The sequence below is a fragment of the Aotus nancymaae genome, unplaced genomic scaffold (assembly GCF_030222135.1).
Source record: "Aotus nancymaae isolate 86718 unplaced genomic scaffold, 86718_ANA_hifiasm-v0.15.2.pri h1tg000002l, whole genome shotgun sequence".
NCBI classification, from domain to species: Eukaryota; Metazoa; Chordata; class Mammalia; order Primates; family Aotidae; genus Aotus; species Aotus nancymaae.
The window spans coordinates 27,790,161-27,815,804 of NW_026988413.1; the positions used below are offsets into that span (position 1 = coordinate 27,790,161).

The 25,644-nt window shown below is 47.7% G+C and overlaps 1 protein-coding gene across 1 annotated transcript in view; it reads right to left on the reverse strand.

Annotated features, from left to right (window-relative positions):
* Positions 1-2,038: 2,038 nt before the first annotated feature.
* Positions 2,039-25,644, reverse strand: part of SMO (smoothened, frizzled class receptor) — a 29,168-nt gene continuing 5,562 nt past the window's right edge. The window contains exons 2-12 of the mRNA XM_021673669.2: positions 13,413-13,618; positions 11,898-12,107; positions 11,571-11,743; positions 10,985-11,204; positions 10,766-10,889; positions 7,321-7,413; positions 6,477-6,585; positions 5,334-5,519; positions 4,481-4,629; positions 3,824-3,958; positions 2,039-3,561 (exon numbers count right to left, since the gene is read on the reverse strand). Coding sequence (XP_021529344.2) covers positions 3,134-3,561; positions 3,824-3,958; positions 4,481-4,629; positions 5,334-5,519; positions 6,477-6,585; positions 7,321-7,413; positions 10,766-10,889; positions 10,985-11,204; positions 11,571-11,743; positions 11,898-12,107; positions 13,413-13,618 — 2,033 coding nt within the window. The 3' untranslated portion in view covers positions 2,039-3,133. The remainder of the gene's footprint in view (positions 3,562-3,823; positions 3,959-4,480; positions 4,630-5,333; positions 5,520-6,476; positions 6,586-7,320; positions 7,414-10,765; positions 10,890-10,984; positions 11,205-11,570; positions 11,744-11,897; positions 12,108-13,412; positions 13,619-25,644) is intronic.

Below are 25,644 nucleotides of genomic sequence, written 5' to 3' on the forward strand. Positions count from 1 at the left end.
CCAGAGGGAACACAGACCGGGTAACCTGGATAGGGAGAAAAATCAAAGGTGGGATTAAGAGTAGAAAGAGCCAGCTAGGCGAGGTGGCTCACGCCTGTAATCCCAGCATTTTGGGAGGCTGAGGCAGGTGGATCACCTGAGGTCAGGAGTTTGAGACCAGCCTGCCCAACATGGCGAAACCCTGTCTCTAAAAAAAAAAAAAAAGAGTAGAAAGAGCCTGGATACTGAAGTCAGGAAGAGCCTGGACCTAGTGTCTGTCACTCACTAGCTTCGAGGTTTCCAGCAAGTCATTTTGCTTCACTGAGCTTATGTTTGCCAATTAAAAATGGCAAAAACTGCAATTACTTTTGCACCAATCTAACACACAAAATGAGCTCCTCTGATTGGTTTGTTATTCTCTGAATTAAGAGACAGTGGAGCACCATGTCTCATGGTGGGATTTCAGGCATGAGCCACTGTGCCCAGCCAAGAGTTAGCTATTATTAGAACCCCTATTAAGTGCCTAGAATACAATCCATAGGTTAGTATTCCCTTTCCCCTTCTTTCTGGAATCTGGCCCTGGTCAAAATGCAGTGTCCTCATCACATGAGCAGCATTAGAAGAGTATTCCTGGCCAGGCATACTCCGTCTCAAAAAAAAAATCCCCAAAAAACCGAAAACAAAAATTAGCTGGACGTGGTAGCCCACGTCTGTAATCCCGGCTACTCAGGAGGCTGAGGCAGGAGAAACGCTTAAACCCAGGAGGCGGAGGTTGCGGTGAGCTGAGATCGCGCCACTGCATTCCAGCCTGGGCAACAGAGTGAGACTCCATTTCTTTTTGTTGTTGTTTTGAGATGGAGTTTTGCTCTTTTTGCCCAGGCTGGAGTGCAATGTCGCAATTTCAGCTCACTGCAATCTCTACTTCCCAGTTCAAGTGATTCGCCTGCCTCAGCTTCCTGAGTAGCTGGGATTACAGGCACACACCACCAACACCCGGCTAATTTTTGTATCTTTAGTAGAAACAGAGTTTCACCATGTTGGCCAGGCTGGTCTTGAACTCCTGACCTCAGGTTATCCCACCTTGGCCTCCCAAAGTGCTGAGATTACAGGCGTGAGCCCCTGAGACCGGCGGAAACTCCATTTCAAAAAATAAAAACAACTCCCAAACAAGCCTGGCCTGTACTCCACAATACCCGCCAAGTCTGTGGGCACCAGCCCCTTTGCTCCATGGACCTCCTTCTCTCATAATCCCGAGCCATTGCACCCCAGTTCCCCATCTTCTACTGATTATCTCGTTGGAGGAAGTGGGGCTAACAGGTGTCCGTGCCTGGCTGGGGAGGAAGCAGTGAATCAAAATGCACCTGGCCTGATGGACGTCCCTGGTAGAAGGAAGAGGCTGCAGAGATGGGGTCCAGGATTGTCTCGAGGAGCCCTGCCCATCTCCACTCCCATAAAGGAGACACCATCGCTCCAGAAGCTGCACGCCTGTGCTCAATTATCTTGTGATCAGTGCTCAGCGAGGCAGCTGTGGCCACAGAAGAGCTTTTGTTCGTATAGAGCCGACTAGCTCAGGCGGATAGCCAGCACATGAGGCTACCATCAGCCTGACATCTGACTGTCAGCCGTGGCCACATTAGCACCAAGCTCTTGGCCTTTCAGAACAACCTTGGGAAGACATGGAAGACAAAAGAGATCAGGACCAACACAAGGTAAGGAGGCCAGGACCGGGGCCCACAGAAGAAAGAACATACTAGCCGGGCATGGTGGCTCACGACTGTAATGCCAGCCCTTTAGAGCCTGAGGCAGGCAGATCACTTGAGGTCAGGAGTTTGAGACCAGCCTGGCCAACATGATGAAACCCCATCTCTGCTAAAAATACAAAAATTAGCCAGGCATGGTGGTGGGCACCTGTACCAGCTACTCAGGAGGCTGAGGCAGGAGAATTGCTTCAACCCAGGAGATGGAGGTTGCAGTAAGCTGATCTCACGCCACTGCACTCCAGCTTGGGGGATAGAGTGAGACTCTTATCTTTAAAAAAAAAAAAAGAACACACCAAGAGTTTATACAAAAACCTTTTATTGACTGTATTTCCTTCTCCCCTAAAACCTGGAACCCAGCCAGCATCTATGGCCTCCTGCTATCTGATTCTTGAAAGTGGGACCTTGGAGACATGGTTGGAGGGTATGGAAGGTGGTGATCTCCTCACCACCGGTTGTGGAAGTGGAAAGATGCTCTTTCTTGCCTGGCTGAAGCTACAGCAGCTTCCCAGGGTAGCCCCTCAAGTCTAGAGGCCCATCCCCCACTGAATGGGTGTGAGGAAGAGATGACACATCTCTTGGAGGCCCCGTCACTCACTGCTCCTATCCCACTCCAGGCCGAGGCCCTAGAGTGAACCAGTCTCTCCCGTGGAGACCGGCCCAGCAGCGAGGGGAGGGGGCTGGGGGTGAGTGTGTGCGGCAGCTCTGGGTCCTCATCAACAAAAAGGAAATGCGAAGAGGTTGACACCTTTGAAACTGAACTGAAATGGAACAGGGGAAGGAGGATACAGGAGAACAAAAGATGGGTTTGGGGTAGGGCCACCTATTAAGAGGGGATACAGCCCCTGTGGCAGCAGGCACTTCCAGCCCCACAAATACCTGGGAGAGGAAGAGGGAGCCCTGGCCCTACTTAGACAAAGGACTAATGACACAATAAACACTTTTGGACTGAGAGTGCCAGGAAAGGGCACCCATCAGCCCAGAAAACAGCAGCCAGCCCTCATCTGCCAGACATGGGCTAGGCTGCCTCCCTAGCGATCACAGCCCACTTCGGGAACTGTCACCTCTGCCTCCACCATTCCTGCCCCACCACAAGCTCTGCATCCCCTCTGCCCCAATGGAGCAGATGTTGCCAGCCAGGCTGCAGCTGACGGGGCAGAAACAAGGAACCCGAGCTCCAGGGCCCTGCCCCTGGGGTGAGGCTTCCCTGTGGAGATGTCAGGCTCTTTTCCACAGTCCCGCTGCTTTGAGCCAGACATCCAGAACTCTCCTGGGAGGGTATTTAGCTCACAGGTTCTCTGGGAGACTGGATCCTGGGGAAGCATGCTCAGTGAGGAAGAAGAGCCTCGAATGGTATTGGTTCCTCTCTTTCCTGTCCCAGGTCCTGCTCTGCAGGCTCAGAAGTCCGAGTCTGCATCCATGAGCTCTGCCTCCATCAGGTTGGTGCGGGAGTGAATGGGCCCCAGACCCTGTCGGCGGCCTTGAGCCCAGGCCATGGGGGCCGGTGCACTGGGCAGGAACGGACCCTGAGGGGGACTGGGCTCTGGGCAGAATGGGTTGGAGACCAGGGTCCAGGCTCCCTGTCGGCAAGAGTCCCCAGCTCCCCAGGCACCTGCAGTCACCAGGCATTTCTGCCGGGGCAGCTGAGGCAGTCGAGGAACGGTACTGGGGGCAGGGGCAGGGGGGTGAAGCTCAGGAGGTGGTGCCAGTGGGCACACCTCCTTCTTCCTCTTCCTCCTCTTCTTCTTCCGGCCCAGGCGCTTCTGCAGCTCTGGGGAGATCTCTGCCTCAACCAGCCACAGGTTGGCTTGTTCCTCTGGGGGCACTGACAGGAGGAGAGGGAACACGAGCCTGGGGCCCTGGCTCTGTCCATGCCACCCTCGCTCCCCTGGGAGCCCTTACCTTTAGACTTTTTGAGGTTAGCTCTGGGGCCCAGACCTTTAGACTTCTCGAGCCTCAGCCCCACCCTGCAGACCCTCTGGGGCCTTTCCTTCCTCTTCCTCCTTCTCTGACAGCCCCTGTACTCCAGTCCCAGAAACCCCCAGCCTCTGTGCCCTCCACCTTCCTCCAGAAGCTGGAACTCATACCTGGAGTTGCCACAGGGGTGACAGAAATGTCCTGGGGCAGTATGGCTCCTCTCCGAGCCACCATCTTGGTGACATGCTGGGCCCAGGCAGAGGAGACATCAGCTGAGGGCTCATTGAGGTCAAAGGCCAAGCCCGCTGTGGGGACAGAAGGAAGAAAGGAGAAGGAACAGTGATTCCCCGGTCTCTGGCAGTGCCTCCCATACCCAGTGCCATTCATCTTCCCGCAGGCACTCCCTCCTGCTCACCAGAGAAAGCTCACCCTGTAATCACGGTGATCTCTACCCCTTCAGAATCTGAAGAGAGGGGCCTCAGGTCCCAAAGGGCCTCACTGGAGGCCAGAAATCCAGTTCTTGGAACCCTGACTTACTCTTGCCCAGGGATAGCAATTGGAGAATTTTGGAGAAGGGAGAGGGAGGGGAGTCCTCTTGGAACCCAAGCACCAGCAAGCCCACCCAAGGGCAGAAACGGAGGGGAGGGTCCCCCAGAGGGTGGGACGGGCCTGAGGAAGAATGGGCGTGTGAGTGATGGGGTGGGAGAGGAGCATCTTGCCCCTCAGTCAGTCTTCCAAACAATCTGTGTGCCCCTAGCAGCCTAGGAGAGACTAGCACACAGGCTCTGCGGGGCCAGGCAGCTCCGGTGGAGCGGGGTGAGGCTCACCTACGGGCCCGTCGTGGGACACGGTGTGCATGCTGAAGGACAGCTCCTGGCCCGGGTTCTGCAGCAGCTCATGCCGCTTGGAGAAGGCCTTGGCAATCATCTTGCTCTTCTTGATCCGCTTGGGCTCATCGTCACTCTGACCAGTCAACCTGAGAGCAGAAGGGATAGGGAAGACGGGTGAAGAAGCAGCCGTTTCCCATCAAATCTGGGGAAGGGCCCGTGATGCCCTTCTTTTCAGAGAAGAAGGCCCCAGAGGGCCTCATGTCCCTCAAGGACTGAGGAGTAAAAGCCTCTGCAAAGAAGTGGGATGAGAATGCAGAGCTACTGTGTGGCCAGCCCTCCAAGCACTCCACTCTTAGAAGATGCTAGCAGCTGGCTCTGCACTTGGCCCAGGCCTTGGTCCACCCAAGGATAGGAGGTGCCACCAGAGGGCAGTGGTGAACCACTGACCAAGGCTGTGCAGGAAGGAGGACCTGACAAAACCTAAAGATGGGATCCCTGTGGGTGTGGTGGCTCACGCCTGTAATCCCAGCACTTTGGGAGGCCGAGGCGGGCGGATCATGAGGCCAAGAGATCAAGACTATCCTTGCCAACATGGTGAAACCCTGACTCTACTAAAAATGCAAAAATTAGCCGGGCATGGTGACACATGCCCTGTAGTCCCAGCTACTTGGGAGGTTGAGGCAGGACAATTACTTGAACCCAGAAGGCAGAGGTTGCAGTGAACCCTGAGCTGCGCAACTGCACTCCAGCCTAGGTGACAGAGTAAAACTCCATCTCAAAAAAAAAAGGATGGGGTCCCAAGGCTGAGGGTGAGGCGGGCGGGGCAGGAAGAGCTGGCTGCCATCCCCACCTGCACCAGGTCCGCCTCCAGATGAGCAGCGTGGCCTTGGTCCAGACCCAGGTGCTCATGGCAATGCCAGTTCCAAACATGGCAAACAGGTTGATCTTCTCCACCAGAAGGCTCGGGCGATTCTTGATCTCACAATCAGGGATGGGCTTCTTGGTGGGCAGCCCGATGGTCACATTGGCCTGGCACCTATGGTGAGGGAAGGGAGACAGGTGAGGCTTTCCTTTTTTTCTCTCTCTTTTTTTTTGAGACGGGGTCTTGCTCTGTCACCCAGGCTAGAGTACAGTGGCATGATCACAGCCCACTGCAACCTCCAACTCCTGGGCTCAGGCAATCTCCTGCTTTAGCCTCCCAAATAGCTGAGACTACAGGTGGGGCTTTCTGAGTCTACTAGGTAGACTCAGACAATCAATCCAAAAACTTTAGAAAGGGCTAAGCCCCACAGCACTGATCTCAACCCTGGGTGCTCATTAGAATCAACTGGGGAGTTTTAATAGCTACTGATGTCTGGGCCCCACCCCAGACAATTAAATCGAATCTCTGGGGCAGAGACTTAGGCATCATTGTGGTTTAAACCATCCCAGACTGGAAGCTGGAACCTTTAAGGGAGAGCCTGAAGCAGTCAGGGCTTGGACTAGCATCCATTTTAGCAGCTCTCCTTGTAACAGTGCTGCACTTCTCTCAGCAGTAGAGATGTCTTACTCCCTCCAATCCATCCTCATTATGACACGAAAAGGCACAAGCAAAACTAGCTGACATTAGCAGCTCATTAACGTATGGTAGAGAGGTAACGGGTCCCACGCAGGGATCTACAACAGGCTCTGCGGGAACGCACGCAGAATTAGAGTGCAACTTAGCATTGGTCAGAGAAGACGAAGCTGAAATAGCTGCTTAACAGTCACATGTGCACCATCCCGGCAACCAAGGCGGTGGAGAGGGAGGGGCAGAGGTGGGAGGGACTCAAACGTTATTTGCCATGTTTGAGAAACTACAGGGACTGAGGCCTTGTGCACCAAGACACCATCAGTTGAATCTGCTGTCTGCGGCAGGGGCCTGGCCAATCCCTGCTGCCAGGTGGGTGGAGGTAGGTGTCCTTACAGCCCTGGTTCTACTCCCACCCCTGCCACCTCCAGGCCCCTCACTCACAGTACATAGTCCCGGAAGCTGCGCTCCCACTCAGCCTGGTTGAAGAAGTCGTAGAAGTGGCAGCTGAAGGTAATGAGCACAAAACCAAAGGCCAGGAAGCCAAAAATCCCTGTGGAGGATGGGGGCAGGACAGGACGTTATCAAGCCCAGAGCCCACAGCAGCAGCGAGGAGGAGGGAGTCTGCCCCACTGAGGCCTGAAAGACCGCAGGGGCTCGGGTGAACTCATGCTGGGCTCAGTCCGAGAACTGCTTTCTCTTTTTTTTTTTTTTTGAGACGGAGTCTCACTCTGTTGCTTAGGTTGGCACACAATGACGTGATCTTGGCTCACTGCACCTCTGCCACCCGGGGTTCAAGCAACTCTCCTGCCTCAGCCTCCCAAGTAGCTGGGATTACAGGAGCCTGCCACCGTGCCTGGCCAATTTTTGTGATTTTAGTAGAGACGGGGTTTCACCATCTTGGCCAGTCTGGTCTTGAACTCCTGACCTCGTGATCCACCCACCTCGGCCTCCCAAAGTGCTGGGATTAGAGGCATGAGGCACTGAGTCTGGCCAAGAACTGCTTTCTCTAAAATAAAGAAGGGCACTTGAGGCAACCGCGGGAGGGCCCACGTGGGGTATGGTGGGAGGAGGAAGCAGTGCCAGCATGAACTTGATTAATTCTTCCCCCGAGTAGGGCCCCTTCTTTTGAGCTGCCACTACCACTACTACCTACACGCACCCCTTGTCCTTGTCCTCATGGCTAACTTGTCCCACTGACTTACTGCATCCTGACAGTGGCATAGCCCCAGAGGGTGCAGTGTAGGGCTGGCCAGGACCTCAGACCGACGTCCCCAGGGCCACTCACCCAGGCGCAGCATGGTCTCGTTGATCTTGCTGGCAGCCTTCTCACTCAGCAGCCCGGGGTGGTTGCTCTTGATGGAGAACAGAGTCATGACCCCTGAACAGAAGGGGGAGCTCAGACATTAGCAGGGGTGAGGCTGCCCTGCTGGAAAGGATGGGTGTGTGGGAGGAGGAGCCTAAGGCTCTGGAGTCCCAAGTCTGATGACCCCTGTACTGATTGAAAGCCTGGGGAGTAGAGACCCTGGAGAAATGGTGAGCAGCTGGTGGCAGGTCTGCCAGGGACTGGGATGACAGGACAGAACCTAGACAGACACTTAAGAAGAGGGAGCCTTGGTTGTGGCCCAGCTGCCCCTGAGGAAGGTGGCCAGATCAAAGCTCTTCTGATGGAAAAGGCATAAAACAGACTCAAGAATAGTGCTATCCAATAGAAATATATATAGATCCAGAGATCTATATATATCTATAGATCTATAATATTTATCTATCTATCTATCTATCTATGGAGAGAGACAGAGTCTCACCCTATCTATCTATCTATCAGTCTGTCTATCTATCTATCTATCTATCTATCTATCTATCTATCTATCTATCTATCTATCGAGAGACAAAGTCTCACCCTGTCACCCAGGCTGGAGTGCAATGGCGCAATCTTAGCTCTCTGTAACCTCCGCCTCCTGGGTTCAAGTGATTCTCCCGCCTCAGCCTCCTAAGCAGCTGGGATTACAGGCTCCCACCAACATGCCCAGCTAATTTTTATATTTTTGTAGAGACGGGGTTTCACCATGTTGGCCAGGATGGTCTTAAGTCCTGAACTCAGATGATCTGCCTACCGTGGCCTCCTAAAGTGTTGGGATTACAGGCGTGAGCCACCACGCCCAGCCTTCCCATAGAAATATAATGTGAGCCACATATATAATGGCAAATTTTCTAGTAGCCACTTGAAACAAGTAAAAAGAAACAAAACTAATATCAACATATTTTACAGACCTAATCTATTAAAAATAAAATCATTTCAACATATAATCCTTATAACAAATTATTAATGAGATATTTTACATTTTTTTCTGCTAAGTTTTTTTTTTAATACAGCATGTATTTCACATTTTACAACACATCTCAATTTGGACTCATTTCTATTTTTTTTTTTTTGAGATGTAATCTCATTTTGTCACCCAGGCTGGAATTCAGTGGTGTCATCTCGGCTCACTGCAACCTCCACTTCCTGGGTTCAAGCGATTCTCCTGTGTCAGCCTCTGGAGTAGCTGGGATTACAGGTGCACATCACCACACCCAGCTAATTTTTGTATTTCTAGTAGAGACGGGGTTTCACCGTGGTAGCCAGGATGGTCTCAATCTGACCTCATGATCTGTGTGCCTCAGTTTCCCAAAGTGCTGGGAATACAGGTGTGAGCCACCGCACCCAGCCAACTCATATCTTCTTCTTCTTGTCTTGTTTTGTTTGAGACAGGGTCTCACTCTGTCACCCAGGCTGGAGTGCAGTGGCATGATCATGGCTCACTGCACCCTCAACCTCCTGGGCTCAGGCAAGCCTCCCACCTCAGCTTCTCACATAGCTGGGACCACAGGCGTGTACCACCCTGCCCAGGCAACCTTTGTATATTTTGTAGAGATGGGGTCTCACTATGTTGCTCAGGCTGGTCTTGAACTCCTGAGCTCAAGTGATCTGTCTGTCTCAGCCTCCCAGAGTATTTAGATTACAAGAGTGAGCCACTGCACCCAGCCTGGACTAGTTTCAACATATGTGGCTAGTGATCACCATACCAGGATGATATGATAACGAAGCACAAATCAGAGGCCCCGACACTGAGGGAAGGTGTTCTCTTTCCGGGTCCACAAGGGGGCGTAGTTTTAAGGGCAAGAACTTCCTAGCGCCATGCCCCTCTCCCATCTCTCTCCATCCAGGATTTAACGGTTTATGTTTGAATTTCATGGGTGCAGGAAGAAACTAAGAGTCAATCACTCCAGCGGAAGTTCTAAGGAACTCCTTTCATTGGCCTGGGGTCTTGGAGAAGGTGGGGGTTCCTCCCAGGTTAAAAGTCCCCTTCTTCCACACCCCTTTGGACTCCATGTTTGGGTCCCCTTCCATGAACACTCCCTTCGTGGAAGCCATCTTTCTCTCTCCTGGATTTTCCCTCTGGAGTTCCCTTCCACACTCTCTCATGGAAGCCTGTCTTCCCCTCCTAAACTCCATCTCTCTCTATTCCCTAACACCCTCGTGGAAGCTGCTTTCCTCTCCTGGATTCCATCTTTCTGGATTCTCTCACTCAGTGTGAGAGTTAGCTGTTTCTTCCTCTCTCCTTCTCCTGTTTCTCTCTCTTTAAATAAATCACTTTCTACAAACACTTTTGAGTCCGGCATTTACTGCGCACTGCACCGTGGTCCCCTCTCTTATTCTTGAGAGGGCAGGAGACCAAGAACCTGGAGAAACGTCCTCTCAGGGGAGCTGAGGGCACCCTGAACCCCAATATTACAACATTAGGGCAAAAGAGGGGAAAGAGGTGGACTGAACAGAAGGCTGGCACTTCAGGGTGCGGAAACTGAAATTCACAAAGAAAACCCAAAAAAATGAGCTCAATAGATGCTCAGTCTTATTGTGGGATGGCAGCATGAGACAGAAAGTTAGGGACTAATTCCATGCATGTCGTGAGATCTGTGTGTTGGGGGCAGACAGAAGATGAAAACCAAGCTCTAGAAGATGGACAGTACATATAAAATTAGTGTGCACACGGATATTAACCAGAGGACCCAGGTTGGTCCAAGTGGGCAGTGTTACTCAGGGCGTTCATCACACAAGTGCACTGGCTAGGAGCTGACTGGGGCTAAATCTTGGTCCAACTCCACCTAACAAGCTGTGAGGCTGGGAACCATGGCACACGCCTGTAATCCCAGCACTTTGGGAGGCTGAGGTGGGTGGATCACTTTAGGTCAGGGGTTCAAGACCAGCCTGGGTCACATGGAGAAACTCCATCTCTACTAAAAATACAAAAATTAGCCAGGTGTGGTGGTGTGTGCCTGTAATTTCAGCTATGGGGGAGGCTGAGGCAGGAGAATCATTTGAACCCAGGAGGCGAAGGTTGCGGTGAGCCAAGATTGTGCCACTGCATTCCAGCCTGGGCAACAGAGTGAGACTGTGTCTTAAAAAACAAAACAAAACAAAACAAAAACCAGGCTGTGAGCCCTGGGCCAAGGCTCTGGGAAGAGGGATGGATTTTTCTGTCCAGCACAAACGTGCTGTCCCACAGCAAGCACTCATGGTGTTTCGTCTGCCTAGAGGGTCACCTTCTTCTACTCTGTGTGAAAGCCCTTTCGGAGCTAGCTGGGCCTCAGCATGGGGGCGGCAGTGCTGGCAGCTGCCAGCTCCCACTTACACACAGCAGGTGCCCAGCACATTTTGTTGGCTGACTGGTCCTGGCCTGGTCTCCACTCACCTCGGATGAGGAAGTAGCCTCCCACGATGAGCACCAGGCCGATTGGTGCCAACACGAAGCCCGCACGGTATCGGTAGTTCTTGTAGCCCACAAAACAGATGCCGCTCACAGAGTCCCCATCCACCTGCGGCAGGAAGCGGAGGGGAGGGAAGGTGGGTCACCAGCCCTCTCCCCCAAACTCACCCTACCCAGGTCTCCCGTCCCTACCAGTCACTATACCTGGGCCACAGCAAGGATTGCCACAGTGAGGACAAAGGGGAGTGACCAGGTGAGCAGGTGGAAGTAGGAGGTTTTGCCTGAGAGAGGCTGATAGGTGGTGCCCAGGGCTTTGAAGGAGGTGTGCCACGCATAGGTGAGGACCACAAACCAGACCACGCCAGCCATCAGGGCGTAGTACACGATAACAAAGATGATGACGCAGGACAGGGTCTCGTTGGAGCTGTGCAGACAAGTGAGGTATCACTTGAGATGGTCACTCCAGACTCCCTGTGACTGTTCTCCCCACCCTGTGCCCAGACCCTTGGCTGCTGAGGTGTGGGCGTTCCCAGGAGTCAGGGCTTGGAGACAGGACCCAGGTCAGGTTTGTGGAGGCTCTAGGAGCTGCCCCTTTGAGCAGATGCAAACCATGAAGGTCCTGATTCTGAAACCGAGATCCTAGCACAGGAGACTTGTGTGCAGTATGCAGTAAGGTAGAGCCAGATCCCACCCTGGAGCTCGGTTTCACACGCACCTGCCCCTTTTGGGGTAAATGCATACTTCAGCCTTCCTCCTCCCATCTTCACCTCTGGGTAACCAAGACACCTACGTGGGCTCCCCAAGCCTCATGGTGCCATCCGCACGGCAGACGATCTCCCGGCGGGCACCATCCATGAACTGGGCCAGCCAGCCAATGCTGCCCACAAAGAAGCAGGCATTGACGTAGAAGAGGATAACAGCAGGGTAGCGATTCGAGTTCCGCCAGTCAGCCACAAACGTGGCCTAGAAGAGAGAAGCGAACCGTTCTGCGAGGTTAGGGTTATTCTGCTGACACAGACACCCTTAAATGAACCCCAGACCCTTCTGATCACGACCCTTCCCTGGGGACCCCTTTGCCCCCCTTCCCTCTGGCTCTCTTCCCACATTCCAGGCTGACCAGGGTGAAGAGTGTGCAGAGGCCTGTGACGGCCCCGAAGGCCGCGATGTAGCTGTGCATGTCCTGGTGCTCAGCCTCGGTGAAGAGCGGGTTCTGGCACTGGATGCCGCAGCCCTCCACGTCCTCGTACCAGCTTTTGGGGTTGTCTGTCCGAACCAAGGGAGCTTCGCACTGGCCTGAACTGTTGAATTTGATGTTCTGCACCTCATTCTGGCACCAGGGATGGGAGAAGACGGTGTCAAGGCAGGTCAGGGCTGAGCCTCTTGTTTAGGGAAAGGTACCCAGGTAGCATGGCACGTGGCTGGGGACATGCTTCTGGGATCTGAATCCCAGGGCTGGCTGTGCAGCCTTGGGGAAATTATCTGGCCTCTCTGTACCTCAGTTTCCCTATTTCTAAGATGGTAGTACTTACCTCATGGTATGGCTTAAGGGTTAAATAAACATAAAATTTTTTTTTTTTTGAGACTGGCTCTGTTGCCCAGGCTGGAGTGCAGTGGCGTGATCTCAGCTCACTGCAACCTCCACCTCCCGGACTCAAGAGATTCTCCTGCCTCAGCCTCCCAAGTAGCTGGGATTACAGTGGCTGGGATTACGGGTGCCCACCACCATGCCTGGCCAATTTTTTGTATTTTCAGTAGAGATGGGGTTTCACCATGTTGGTCAGGCTGGTCTTGAACTCCTGACCTCAAGTGATCCACCCGCCTCAGCCTCCCAAAGTGCTGGGATTACAGGCGTGAGCCACTCTGCTCAGTCAGCTTATTTATTTATTTTTTTGAAATGGAGTCTCATTCTGTGGTGCAGGCTGGAGGGTAGTGGTATGAGCTCAGCTCACTGCAACTTCCACCTCCCAGGTTCAAGCGATTCTCCCGCCTCAGCTTCCCGAGTAGTTGGGATTACAGGTGTGCTCCACCACACCAGGCTTATTTTTGTATTTTTAGTAGAGATGGGGTTTCACCATGTTGGCCAGGTTGGTCTCAAACTCCTGACCTCAGGTGATCCGCCCACCTCAGCTTCCCAAAGTGCTGGGATTACAGGCGTGAGCTTATTTTAATGGTATTTAGCATATAGTAAACAGGACTAATTAGTATTATTGCCACCATTATTACTCTTATTCTCATCATTTAAGATCTCTCCTGTACCACTGAGAATAGCTCATGTCCCCTTTCTTGGTGGCTCTAGCTGTTTCACACGCACACGCCTTGACTCTTAACATACATGATAAACTTCCCGATCGGCTCCTGTCATCCATGATGCCTGTAACACCAAGACACCCAACAGAGCAAGTGCTCAAAACACTCTGCTGAACATGTGATCATCGATAAATAAACAGAGAATCCCTAATAGATGGTCCAGCCACTAAGCTGCAGTTTGAATTTGTGGCCTATTGACTCCATGGCTGTAGGTTCAGGGTCTCCAGGAGACAAAGCTCTGTGCTCCCCTGCTCCCCACTGGACCCTGCCCTATACCTGGTCCTGCCCAGCCCAGAGCCTGGACCTCGCCTCGCAGAGCACTCACCGTACAGCCTTCAGGGAAGCGGTCAGGAGTGCAGCGCAGGAAGTCAGGCCAGCCCCGCTCCCTCTCTACGATGGCACAGGGGCCTCGGGTGGCCTGGCAGAGGGTGCGGCTGGGCAGCTCCACGCGGTCATTCTCGCACTTGGGCATGTATACAGCACACAGCAGGGGCTGGATCACTGCCCAGCAGCGGGGGGCATTCCGGAGGCCTGGGGGTGGCAACAGCATCGCGGTGAAGGCCCCTCCTCACCCTGACCCATAGACACAGCTGCACCCCTGTCCCCCAGGCATTTGCCACACTGCAGCCCATCACTGGTTAGACCTGGCAGCCACAGTGTTTCTCAACAGTCCTCTGGGCAGGACAGTTCTTTATACTGTAGAACAGTGTCAAGCACTGCAGACACGTAGCATCCCTAGACCCTGCCCACTCAATGCCAGTAGAACCCGGAAGTCGTTGTAACAAAAATGCCCCCAGCCCTCTACTCTAGGGGTGGTTACTAGAAGAGAGCCTGGAGAGGAACCTCTGGGCTACTGGGAATGTTTGTTTCTTGATCTGGTACTGGTTACATGGGATGCTGGGAATATTCTGTCTCCTAATCTGATACTGGTTACATGAGTGTATTCACCTTGTGGAAACCAAGCTCACGATCTGTGCACTATTCTGTATGCTTACTATAATTTAAGTTTTAAGAAAAAAACTGCTGCTTCCAGATGCCCTGCTAGGGAGCGGTAATGCCTCTGGTGGAGCTCCACGGGGTGGATTTACCTTTTTAGGGGCGCACCCAACCCTTACGGGGCCCATTTGCTAGAACCAGGAAATATTTTCATTTGCCCAGACCCCAGAACCCTTGTTCTTCTTACCAAGCAGAATGAGAGAGAGAAGAGATGGGGGCTTAAGGAGAGGTAGTCAGAGGAGACAGGCACTCCAAAGCCAGAGGAGGAAGCAGGAAGTCAGATGGAGAGCAACAGAGGAGGCTCTGTCCAGTGCAGAGAGGGGAAAAATGTTGTCAGCAAGACAGAAACAGGCGGCGGTCTCCCAGCACCCCCGCAGCCCAGGCCTCCTTCCCGCCCATCACAAAAGCCCCTCCTGATCATCCCTGCTTCAGCATTATCTATTTCCCAAGCAAGAAGTTGCATTAGGGGAGAATGTGAGAACGTGAGAACCAACATGGGTGCTGGTCACATTGCCAGGTTGGGGGTGGTGAAGACAGGTAATCGCTCTTTTCTTTTTTTTTTCTTTTTTTTTTTTTTGAGATGGAGTTTCGCTCTTGTTACCCAGGCTGGAGTGCAATGGCGCGATCTCGGCTCACCGCAACCTCCGCCTCATGGGTTCAGGCAATTCTCCTGCCTCAGCCTCCTGAGTAGCTGGGATTACAGGCACGCGCCACCGTGCCCAGCTAATTTTTTGTATTTTTAGTAGAGACGGGGTTTCACCATGTTGACCAGGATGGTCTCGATCTCTTGACCTCATGATCCACCCGCCTCGGCCTCCCAAAGTGCTGGGATTACAGGCTTGAGCCACCGTGCCCGGCTGGTAATCGCTCTTTTGAGGGGAAGGCATTACAGTAGAGGGGTAACGAGCATGCACACAGCAATTGACTGGTCTGGTTCCAAATCTTGGCTCCACTCTTTCCTGGCTGTATGACCTTGGGCAAAGTACTTTATCTTTAGCCTCAACTGTCTCATCTGTAAAATGGGGATGATAGATTTACCTTATGGAACTGCTATGAAAAGTGAGATATGCTTTAAATGAGCTTGGCACAGTGTCTGTCAAGTAGTAAGTGCTCAGGAAATGTTAGCTGTTATGCTTATTTGTCTGAGGCCTCTGACTGCTCCCAGCTTTCAAAGTCTATTCCAGGGTGCAGAGCAGGTTCCTGCCAGTTAAGAAACAATGTCCTTAACAGTTTCCACTTGACCCATCACCAGCTGGCTGGGAATGGTGGCTTACACCTGTAATCCCAGCACTTTGGGAGGCCAAGGTGGGCAGATCACCTGAGGTCAGAAGTTTGAGACCAGCCTGGCCAACATGGTGAAACTCTTGTCTCTACTAAAAATACAAAAATTAGCTGGGCATGGGGGCACATGCCTATAATCCCAGCTACTTGGGAGGCTGAGGCAGGAGAATCTCTTGAACCCAGGAGGCAGAGGTTGCAGTGAGCCAAGATGGCATCATTGCACTCCAGCCTGGGTGACAGAGTGAGACCCTGTCTGGAAAAAATAAAATAAAATAAAGGTTGTGTCAGCCAGGCATGGTGGTTCATGTCTGTAATCCCAGGCTGAGGCAGGCAGATCGCCTGAGGTCAGGAGTTTGAGACCAGCCTGGCCAACATAGTGAAACCCCATCTCTAATGAAAATACAAAAATTAACCAGGCATGGTGGTGCACGCCTGTAGTCCCAGCTACTCAGGAGGCTGAGGCAGGAGAATCGCTGAGGTGGAGGTGATAGAGCAAGAGTCTGCCTCATTTTAAAAAAATGTGTTATTATTCTCAATCTTTTTATATCCGTGGTAACAACAATCAGGGTTCCCTCCCTCCCTCCCTTCCTTCCTTTCGACGGAGTCTCACTGTCGTCCAGGCTGGAGTGCAGTGGCGCGATCTTGGCTCACTGTAGCCTCCACCTCCAGGTGTAATCGATCCTCCTGTCTCAGCCTCCCAAGTAGCTGGGACTACAGGTGTGTGCCACCACACCCAGCTAATTTTTGTATTTTTAGTAGAGATGAGGTTTTACCATGTTAGCCAGGATGGTCTCAATCTCCTGACCTTGTGATGTGCCTGCCTTGGTCTCCCAAGTGCTGGGATTACAGGCGTGAGCCACTGTGCCCGACAACAATCAGGTTTTAAAAATGTGTAATTTGATTGTTTTTCTTTTTTTTCCCTCATTGTGAATATTGTTTCATACCTTAAAATTAAACTCCTCAGGAAAAAGATTATTAAATAAATCTTAAAGGACAACTGAGGATTTATCTAGGGAAAAAATAAGGTGGATCCTTACCCCATTTCTTACATAAAAGTCCACAGGGATCAAAAGTAACTACATTGTTTTTCTAAAAAATTAAAGTTTTAGAAGAAAAGATGGGAAATGATTTTTTAAACCTTGGAGTAGAGATGGCTTTCTGAAATGACACAAAACCTACACACCATGAAATAAAAGATTTAAACAAAAGACTTCAGAAAAATAGACAAAATCATAAGAAGACACTGAAAAAATCTATTTTCAATACATATCACAAGAGCTAATTTCCTTATATGCATAAATCTCCTCCAAATCAACAGAAATTGCATGATCCTATAGGAACATAGGCAAAAGACAAATAACAGATCACACAGAGGAGACACAAATGGCCTTTAAAAACATAAAGAGGGCTGGGCGTGGTGGCTCACGCCTGTAATCCCAACACTTTGGGAGGCCAAGGTGGGAGGATCGCATGAGCCCAGGAGTTCAAGACCAATCTGAGCAACATGGTGAAACCTTGCCTTTACAGAAAAATACCAAAATTTGCCAGGTGTGGTGGTGTGAGCCTGTAGTCTCAGCTACTCGGGAGGCTGAGGTGGGAGGATCAACTGGGCCTGGGGAGGTCAAGGCTGCAGTGAGCTGTGATTATGCCACTGCACTCCAGCCTAGGTAGAATTATGCCACTGCACTTCACACCTGGCAGAAATATTCTTTTTTAAACTTTTATACTTTTTATCACTTAGTGATAAAGATCAAAACATTTGAAAATACTGTACTGAAGGAGAGAGATCCAAGATGGCTGATCATTAGCAGCTCGGGCTCGTAGCTCTCAGTGAAAGCGCAAAGAACAAGAGGACGCCACACTTTCAGACGAATTTTTGTTGCTCACGGACCAAGAGATTCCGAGCGGAGGAGCCCCATGGGTCGCCAGGGCGACTCTTGTGGCCAGCGCGGCGGTTTTGCTGGCGCCTCAGCACCGCAGTTCTTGGTGCAGAGTCCGGAGATTCCCGGGCAGAAAAGCACCATCAATCTTACTGCTGTTTTGGCTGGCGAAGTGGATTGCTCAGATTTCGGCGCTGGGAATCAACAAGTTGGACGTCCGCTAAGAGACCTAGTTAGAAAGTCAGTAATTACAAAGACAACAGAGGGATAAATATATAATGAAGGGAAGAAACCAGCCTAAAAAGGCAGAGAATACTCAAAATCAGAATGCCTCTCCCTCTACAGGGGATCGCAATTCCTCATCAGTAACGGAACGAGGCTTAATGGAGAACGAGTGTGTTCCAATAACAGAAGCAGGTTTCAAGAGGTGGGTGATAAGAAACTTCTGTGAATTAAAATAACTTGTTCTAACCCAATGCAAAGAGACTAAGAACCTTGAAAAAAGGTTTGACGAAATGTTAACGAGAATGGACAATTTAGAGAGGAATATAAGTGAATTGATGGAGCTGAAAAACACAACATGAGAACTTCGCGAAGTATGCACAAGTTTAAACAGTCGAATTGATCAGGCAGAAGAAAGGATATCAGATGTCGAGGACCAGCTTAGTGAAATGAAACGAGAAGACAAGATTGGAGAAAAAAGGATAAAAAGGAATGAGCAAAGTCTCCAGGAAATATGGGACTATGTGAAAAGACCTAATTTACGTTTGATAGGTGTACCTGAATGTGACAAAGAGAATGAATCCAAGTTGGAAAATACTCTTCAGGATATCATTCAGGAAAACTTTCCCAACCTAGCAAGGCAGGGTAATATTCAACTCCAGGTAATACAGAGAACACCACAAAGATATTCTTCAAGAAGACCAACCCCAACGCACATAATTGCCAGATTTATTAGGGTTGAAATGAAGGAGAAAATACTAAGAGCAGCCAGAGAGAAAGGTCAGGTTACCCATAAAGGGAAACCTATCAGACTTATAGCAGATCTCTCAGCAGAAACCCTACAAGCCAGAAGAGAGTGGGGACCAATATTTAACATCCTTAAAGAAAAGAACTTTCAACCCAGAATTTCATATCCAGCCAAACTAAAGTTTACAAGCAAAGGAAAAATTAAATCTTTTGCAAACAAACAAGTACTTAGAGAGTTCACCACCACCAGGCCTGCTTTACAAGAGCTTCTGAAAGAAGCACTATACATATAAAGGAACAACCAATATCAGCCTTTCCAAAAATATATCAAAAAGAAAAGAGCATTAACACAGTGAAAAATTTACAGCAACTAATGGGCAAAACAGCCAGCTAGCATCAAATGGCAGTATTAAACTTATATATATTCTAATTGGATAAAAAGCCAAAACCCATCGGTATGCTGCATTCAGACCCATCTCACATGCAACGATACACAAATACTCAAAACAAAGAGAAGGAGGAAGATTTACCAACCAAACAGAGAGTAAAAATAAACAAATAAATAAAAAGCAGGAGATGCAATTCTCGCCTCTGATAAAGTAGACTTTAAAGCAACAAAGATCAAAAGAGGCAAAGAAGGACATTACATAATGGCAAAAGGATCAATGTAACAAGAAGAGCTAATGATTCTATAGATCAACGAGATAGAAAATTAACAAGGACATCCAGGACTTGAACTCAGACCCGGAACAAGTAAACTTAATAAACATTTATAGAACTCTCCACTTCAAATACACAAAACATACATTACCACCTCACACCTATTCCAAAGGTGACTATATAATTGGAAGTAAATCACTCCTCAGTAATCGCATAGCATTTCATAGGTTTAAATGAAATATTGGTTGGCTGCTTGTTTGTTATTTTCTTCCCTTATTCCTTCCTGTCTACATCATTAAGTATAATTATTGGTATAAAAGAGGTTTTCAATACCCATTACTAAACTGCATTCTAGCCTGGGCAAGAAAGCAATACTCCCATTCTCTCTCTCTCTTTCTCTTCCTTTTTCTTCCTCTTCTTCATTCTTTTTTTCTTTCTTTCTTTCTTCCAAAAAAAAAAAAGAAAACAATTTCCAAAATAGAAGCTCATGTTCAAATTTTGGTATGAAAGGATATTTTAAAGGTCATGCAATGCATTTTTTCTTATAGAAAACTTGGTTTACTCACACCTGTCTAATATCTTTCTTTTCTTCAAATAATAGTGAGCTGACATTGCAAAGCCAGAATTCTGGTCATTTTCACCTAAATAGATACATTCAGAATTTACTTTTATGCAGAGACAAATAAACATTCATTCTTTAACAAGTGGTCACGTGAAATCTACAAATCATAAAAAAAAAAAAAAAGAAAAGAAAATACTGTACTGTAAGGCCGGCCACGGTGGCTCACACCTGTAATTCCAGCACTCTGGGAGGTCGAGGTGGGTGGATCACCTGAGGTCAGGAGTTCTAGACTAGCCTGGCCAACATGGTGAAAAGCCATCTCTACTAAAAAAAACTATAAACATTAGCTAGGCGTGGTGACAGGTGCCTGTAATCCCAGCTACTTGGGAGGCTGAGGCAGGAAAATCACTTGAACCTAGAAGGCAGAGGTTGCAGTGAGCTGAGAACGCCATTGCACTCCAGCCAAGGTTACAGAACGAAACCACATCTCAAAAAAAAAAAAAAAAAGAAAGAAAGAAAAAGAAAAAGAAAAGAAAATACCGTACTATAAAGAGTTTGGGGGTATGTGGCACTTTTATATTTGTTGACAGGAATAAAAATTAGTAAACACTTGTGGAGATCACTTTGGCATTATATACCAAAATTTTATACTAGTACTTCTACTTCACTTTCCCAAAGATAATATAAATTATTCATTGCAGCACTGTTTGTAATAGCAGAAGAGCAGAAACTGCTCGAATCCATACCCATCAATAGAAGACCAACCAAGTAAAATAACATACACCATTATAATAGAATACTATTCAGTATGCATGGATGAACTATAGTCACATGTTGTTTAACAATGAGGGTATCTCCAGGTCTGGTGGCTCACACCTATAGTTCCAGCACTTTGGTAGGCAGAGGCAGGTGGATCACCAGAGGTCAGGAGTTCGAGACCAGCCTGTCCAACATGGTGAAACCCTGTCTCTAAAAAACAAAAACAATGAGGGTATCTTCTGAGAAATGTGTCATCAAGAGACTTCATCTTTATGTGAACATCATAGAGTGCACTTACACAAACCTGGATGGTACAGCCGACTGCACACCTAGGCAATACAGTATAACCTACTGCTCCTGGGCTGCAAACCTGTACATGTTGCTACACTGAATACTGTAGGCAACCGTAACACAACGGTGAGTATCTGTGTATCTAAACATATCTAAACATTGAAAGGCTACAGTCAAAATGTGGTATTATAATCTTAAGGGAACATCATCACATGTGGTCCATTGTTAACCAAAATCTCCTTATGGGGTGCATGACAGGATGTGCATTGAAATGGAATGATGTCTGATGCTGTAAAGTTATGTGGACTCAGTTGAGTGGAGAGCAGTCTGTAGAGCATGGTACTGGTTGGGCGGTAGAGGACAGACTAAGAGCACATCTACATCTGGACAGATGTCAGATATCCAAAAGGACACAAAACCAGTGTTGGTGGTCACTTCTGCAGAGGAAAAATGGGTAGCTGGATGCAGAAGTAGGACTTAACTTGTTCCTTTTGAATTCTGTACCATGTACATGTATAACCTTTTTTTTTCTTTTTTTTTTTTTTTTAGACAGAGTCTCATTCTGTCACCCAGGCTGGAGTGCAGTGGCGCGATCTCAGCTCACTTCAACTTCCACCTCCTGGGTTCAAGCAATTCTCCTACTTCCCGAGGAGCTGGGATTACAGGCACATGCCACCACGCCAGGCTAATTTTTGTATTTTTAGTAGAGACAGGGTTTCACCATGCTGTCCGGGCTGGTCTTGAACTCCTGACCTTGTGATCTACCCACCTCGGCCTCCCAAAGTGCTGGGATTACAGGCGGAAGTCACTGCACCCGGCGATATAACCTATTTTTTAAAAGTAACTAAGTTTAAGGTTGGGCGTGGTGGCTCACACCTATAATCCTAGCATTTTGGGAGGCCAAGGTGGGTGGATCACTTAAGTTCAGGAGTTCAAGACCAACAACCTGGGCAATATGGCCAAATCTTATCTCTACAAAAAAAAACAAAAACTTGAGCTTAAAAACAAAATAAAGAAATACACAAATTACTTGGATGGGGAAGAGAAGGATATGAAACTGAAAAGAGAAAGAAAGAGGACATCAGCTTTATCTGTATTGTTTTACTTCTTTTATTTTAATAAAATATGAAACGAAAAGAGAAATAGGAATACAAGTGTTATAACAATATTAGTCTCTACACTTTTCTATATTCACAAACTTTTAAAATAACATTTGCTACAATTTGATCTAGACTTTTAAAAAGACTTTTTGTTTGTGTGATTCTGAAGACTAGTCAAGTTGAGTACCACTGTTCTAAGGCTGGTTTAATTTTAGAAAATTCAGTCTGGGCGTGGTGGCTCACGCCTGTAATTCCAGCACTTTGGGAGGCCAAGGCGGGCAGATCACGAGGTCAAGAGATTGAGACCATACTGGCCAACATGGTGAAACTCCGTCTCTACTAAAAATACAAAAATTATCTGGGCGTGGTGGCGTGTGCCTGTAATCCCAGCTACTAGGGACACTGAGGCAGGAAAATCACTTGAACCTGGGAGGTGGAGGTTGTAGTGAGCTGAGATCGTGCCACCGCACTTCAGCCTGGTGACAGAGTGAGACTCTGTCTCAAAAAATAAATAAATAAATAAGAAAAGTCAATCAATGCAATTTACTACATTACAAAAGATTAAAGGAGAAAAAAAATCATATGATCATCTCAATGTTTGCAAAAAAAATTGATAAAATTCAACATCCATCTATGATCAAAGCAATAATTGGCAAATTAGAAATAGAAGAAAACGTTCTTAATCTGATAAAACGTAATTAACTATAAACAAAAAAACACGAAACATCAAATTTAATGGTGAAAGGTAGAAAAGCTATCTTTCTAGAATTTAGAAAAGTCAAGAATTAAGATTTATGTCTATTTAACAACGTACTGGAAGCCTTAGGTAAAGCAATAAAGATAAATAAAAGGTATAAGACTTGAAAAGGAAGAAACAAAACTCACTATTCACAAATTATATGACTGTATATAGAAAAAATTTAGCAAGTTTACTGAATTCACAATCAATGTTATTTCTATATATCAGCAATAAACAAAGTGAAATAAATGTTAAAGGCATCATTTACAACAGCATCAAAAATATCAAGTACCTAGGAAGGTCTAACAAGTAATAAGTATTTAACTCTGTGCAGAATATTGAGAAAATGAAAGATCTAAATAGATAGAATGTTCAATGTTTGGAAGACTCAGTATTGTAAAGATGTCTCTTTTTTTTCCAAGTTAATCTATATAGTCAATGCAATCTCAACAAAAAATCACCAAGTATCTTCATATAAAAACACAAAGGAGCATTTTGGGAGGCCAAGGCAGGAGCATTGCTTGAACCCAGGAGTTCAAGACCAGCCTGGACAATATAGCGAGACCCTGTCTCTATTCATACACACACACACACACACACACACACACACACACACACACACAATCAAGAATAGCAAGAACAGCTCAGACTCTCTACTAGATACTGATATTCTATAAGTAACATTCTTAGTCTATGGTTCACAAAGGATTCTTGGAAAACTTGAGAGGTCCATGAATTTCAATGGGAAAAAATTACACCTAACTAACATTTAGCCCTTCCTCCAATTATGAATGTAAGCAGCACACCACAGTACATAATGTTAGTAGTACCTGTGGCTTTGTCACAAGTGGAAACCAGATACTTTTATTGCAGATATCTTGAAATATTGTCAATGCTCATAATCACTTTGATATTATAGTGGTTATTATACCTGCACAAGATCTTATTTATTGTATAAATAAATAAGCCCACATACTTGCATTTTTATGTTTGATAACTATTATATCAATATAATTGATTTCCTTTGTAATCCTATATGTTCATATCTAGCACATATAAAGAATTAATATCTAGCATATATAAAGAACACCTACAAATATTACAAAAATGACAGATGGTCCCTATAGAAAAATAGATCAAAGATTTGAACAGACACTTCCCAAAAGCAGAAATCCTAATGGCTAGTAAGCACTTGAAAAGGCATCTAACTTTACTAGTAGTCAGGGAAGCATAAATTACAACTACAAATATAGGCCACAACATATCCACTAGATCGGCAAAAATGTAAAAGGCTGATAAGTGTTGGGAATCATGTGAACCAATGCTGACTTTCTACTAGCTAGTGGGAGTATAAGTTGGTACAACCACTTTGAAAAATGGTTTGGCGGCCGGGCACGGTGGCTCAAGCCTGTAATCCCAGCACTTTGGGAGGCCGAGGCGGGTGGATCACGAGGTCAAGAGATCGAGACCATCCCGGTCAACATGGTGAAACCCCGTCTCTACTAATACAAAAAATTAGCTGGGCATGGTGGTGCATGCCTGTAATCCCAGTTACTCAGGAGGCTGAGGCAGGAGAATTGCCTGAACCCAGGAGGCGGAGGTTGCGGTGAGCCGAGATCACGCCATTGCACTCCAGCCTGGGTAACGAGCGAAACTCCATCAGAAAAAAAAAAAAAAAAGAAAAAGAAAAATGGTTTGGCAAAAGCCTAAAGTATGCATGCCTTACTATCTAGCAATTCTACTCCTTCAGTATATACCTGGAGAAACTTGTGCCAGTTGTACCAGGATATACATAAGAGACTACTCACAGCAATGTTATTCACTGTGGGCAAAAACTTGAGATGACAATAAAATGAGCAAACAATTGGTGGTATACTCATACAACGGAATCTTATTCAGCAATGAAGAAATAAGCTGCAGTATGAGGCGGGTGGCTCACCTGAAGTCAGGAGTTCGAGACCAGCCTGGTCAACATGGCAAAACCCTGTCTCTACTAAAAAATACAAAAATTAGCCAGGCATGGTGGGGCGCACCTGTGGTCCCAGCTACTTGGGAGGCTGAGGCAGCAGAATAATTTGAACCCAGGAGGTGGAGGTTATAGTGAGCTGAGATCACCCTACTGCACCCTACTAGGCAACAGAGTGAGACTGTCTCAAAAAAACAAAAACAAATAACAAAAAAGAAATAAGCTGCAATAACATGGATGAATCTTACATAATAATGTAGAGTAAAAGAAGCAAGAAATAATAAGCACAGCATAATTCCACTTGTACGGAGTTCAAAAACATGCAAAACTGAAATATACTGCTTAGGGATTCCAAAACTAGGAGGTAAAACCATAGAGGAAAAAAAAGGAAATGATGACTGAAAACCTCTTGAGCAACGGAAGGAGGATGTGACTGGACAAGACACAGAGGGAGCTTCTGGCGTCTGACCGTGTTCTAGTTCTTGAACCACATGTCACTTTATAATTATTTGTTATTCAGTACCTCTGTGTTCTACGTATTTTTCTGCATACATGTGATATTTCACAATTAAAAAGTTAAAGATCTGAAGCAAAATTGGAGACTTGGGCTGGCGCAGAACACATGCCTGTAGTCCCAGCTATTCAAGGCACCATAAGTACCACGTGCACTATGAATGAGCCTCTGAACAGCCACTGCACTCCAGCCTGGGCAACACAGCAAGACCCCATTTCTCAAATAATTAATAAAATTTTGTTTTTAAAAAAGACTTAGGTCCACGTGTGTTGTTCTGTATTTTATACTTTCCTGATACGTGTTTGTGCATGTGTTTGTGTGTGCGCATGTGTGTATACATACATATGCATATGTATTTTTGAGACAGGGTCTTGCCCTGTTACCCAATATGGAGTACAGTAGTGTGATCATGGCTCACTGCAGCCTCAACTTCCTGGGTTCAAGCGATCCTTTGGCCTCAGCCTCTAGTGTAGCTGGAACCACAGATGTATGCCAACATGCCCAGCTAATTTTTTTTTTTTTTTGGTAGAAATGGAGTCTCACTTTGTTGCCCAGGCTGGTCTCAAACTCCTGGCCTCAAGTAATCCTCCTGCCTTGGCCTCCCAAAGTGCTGAGATTACAGGCGTGAGCCACTGCACCCAGCCTATACATATATATCTTTTTAACTGACTCTGATCGTCAGCCAAGTTTGGGAACAGCTCTAAGAAAATTCTTCCTAGGCCAGGCATGGTAGCTCACACCTGTAATCCCAGCACTTTGGGAGGCTGAGGCAGGTGGATCACAAGGTCAGTAGTTCAAGACCAGCCTGGCCAAGATGGTGAAACCCTGTCTCTACTAAAA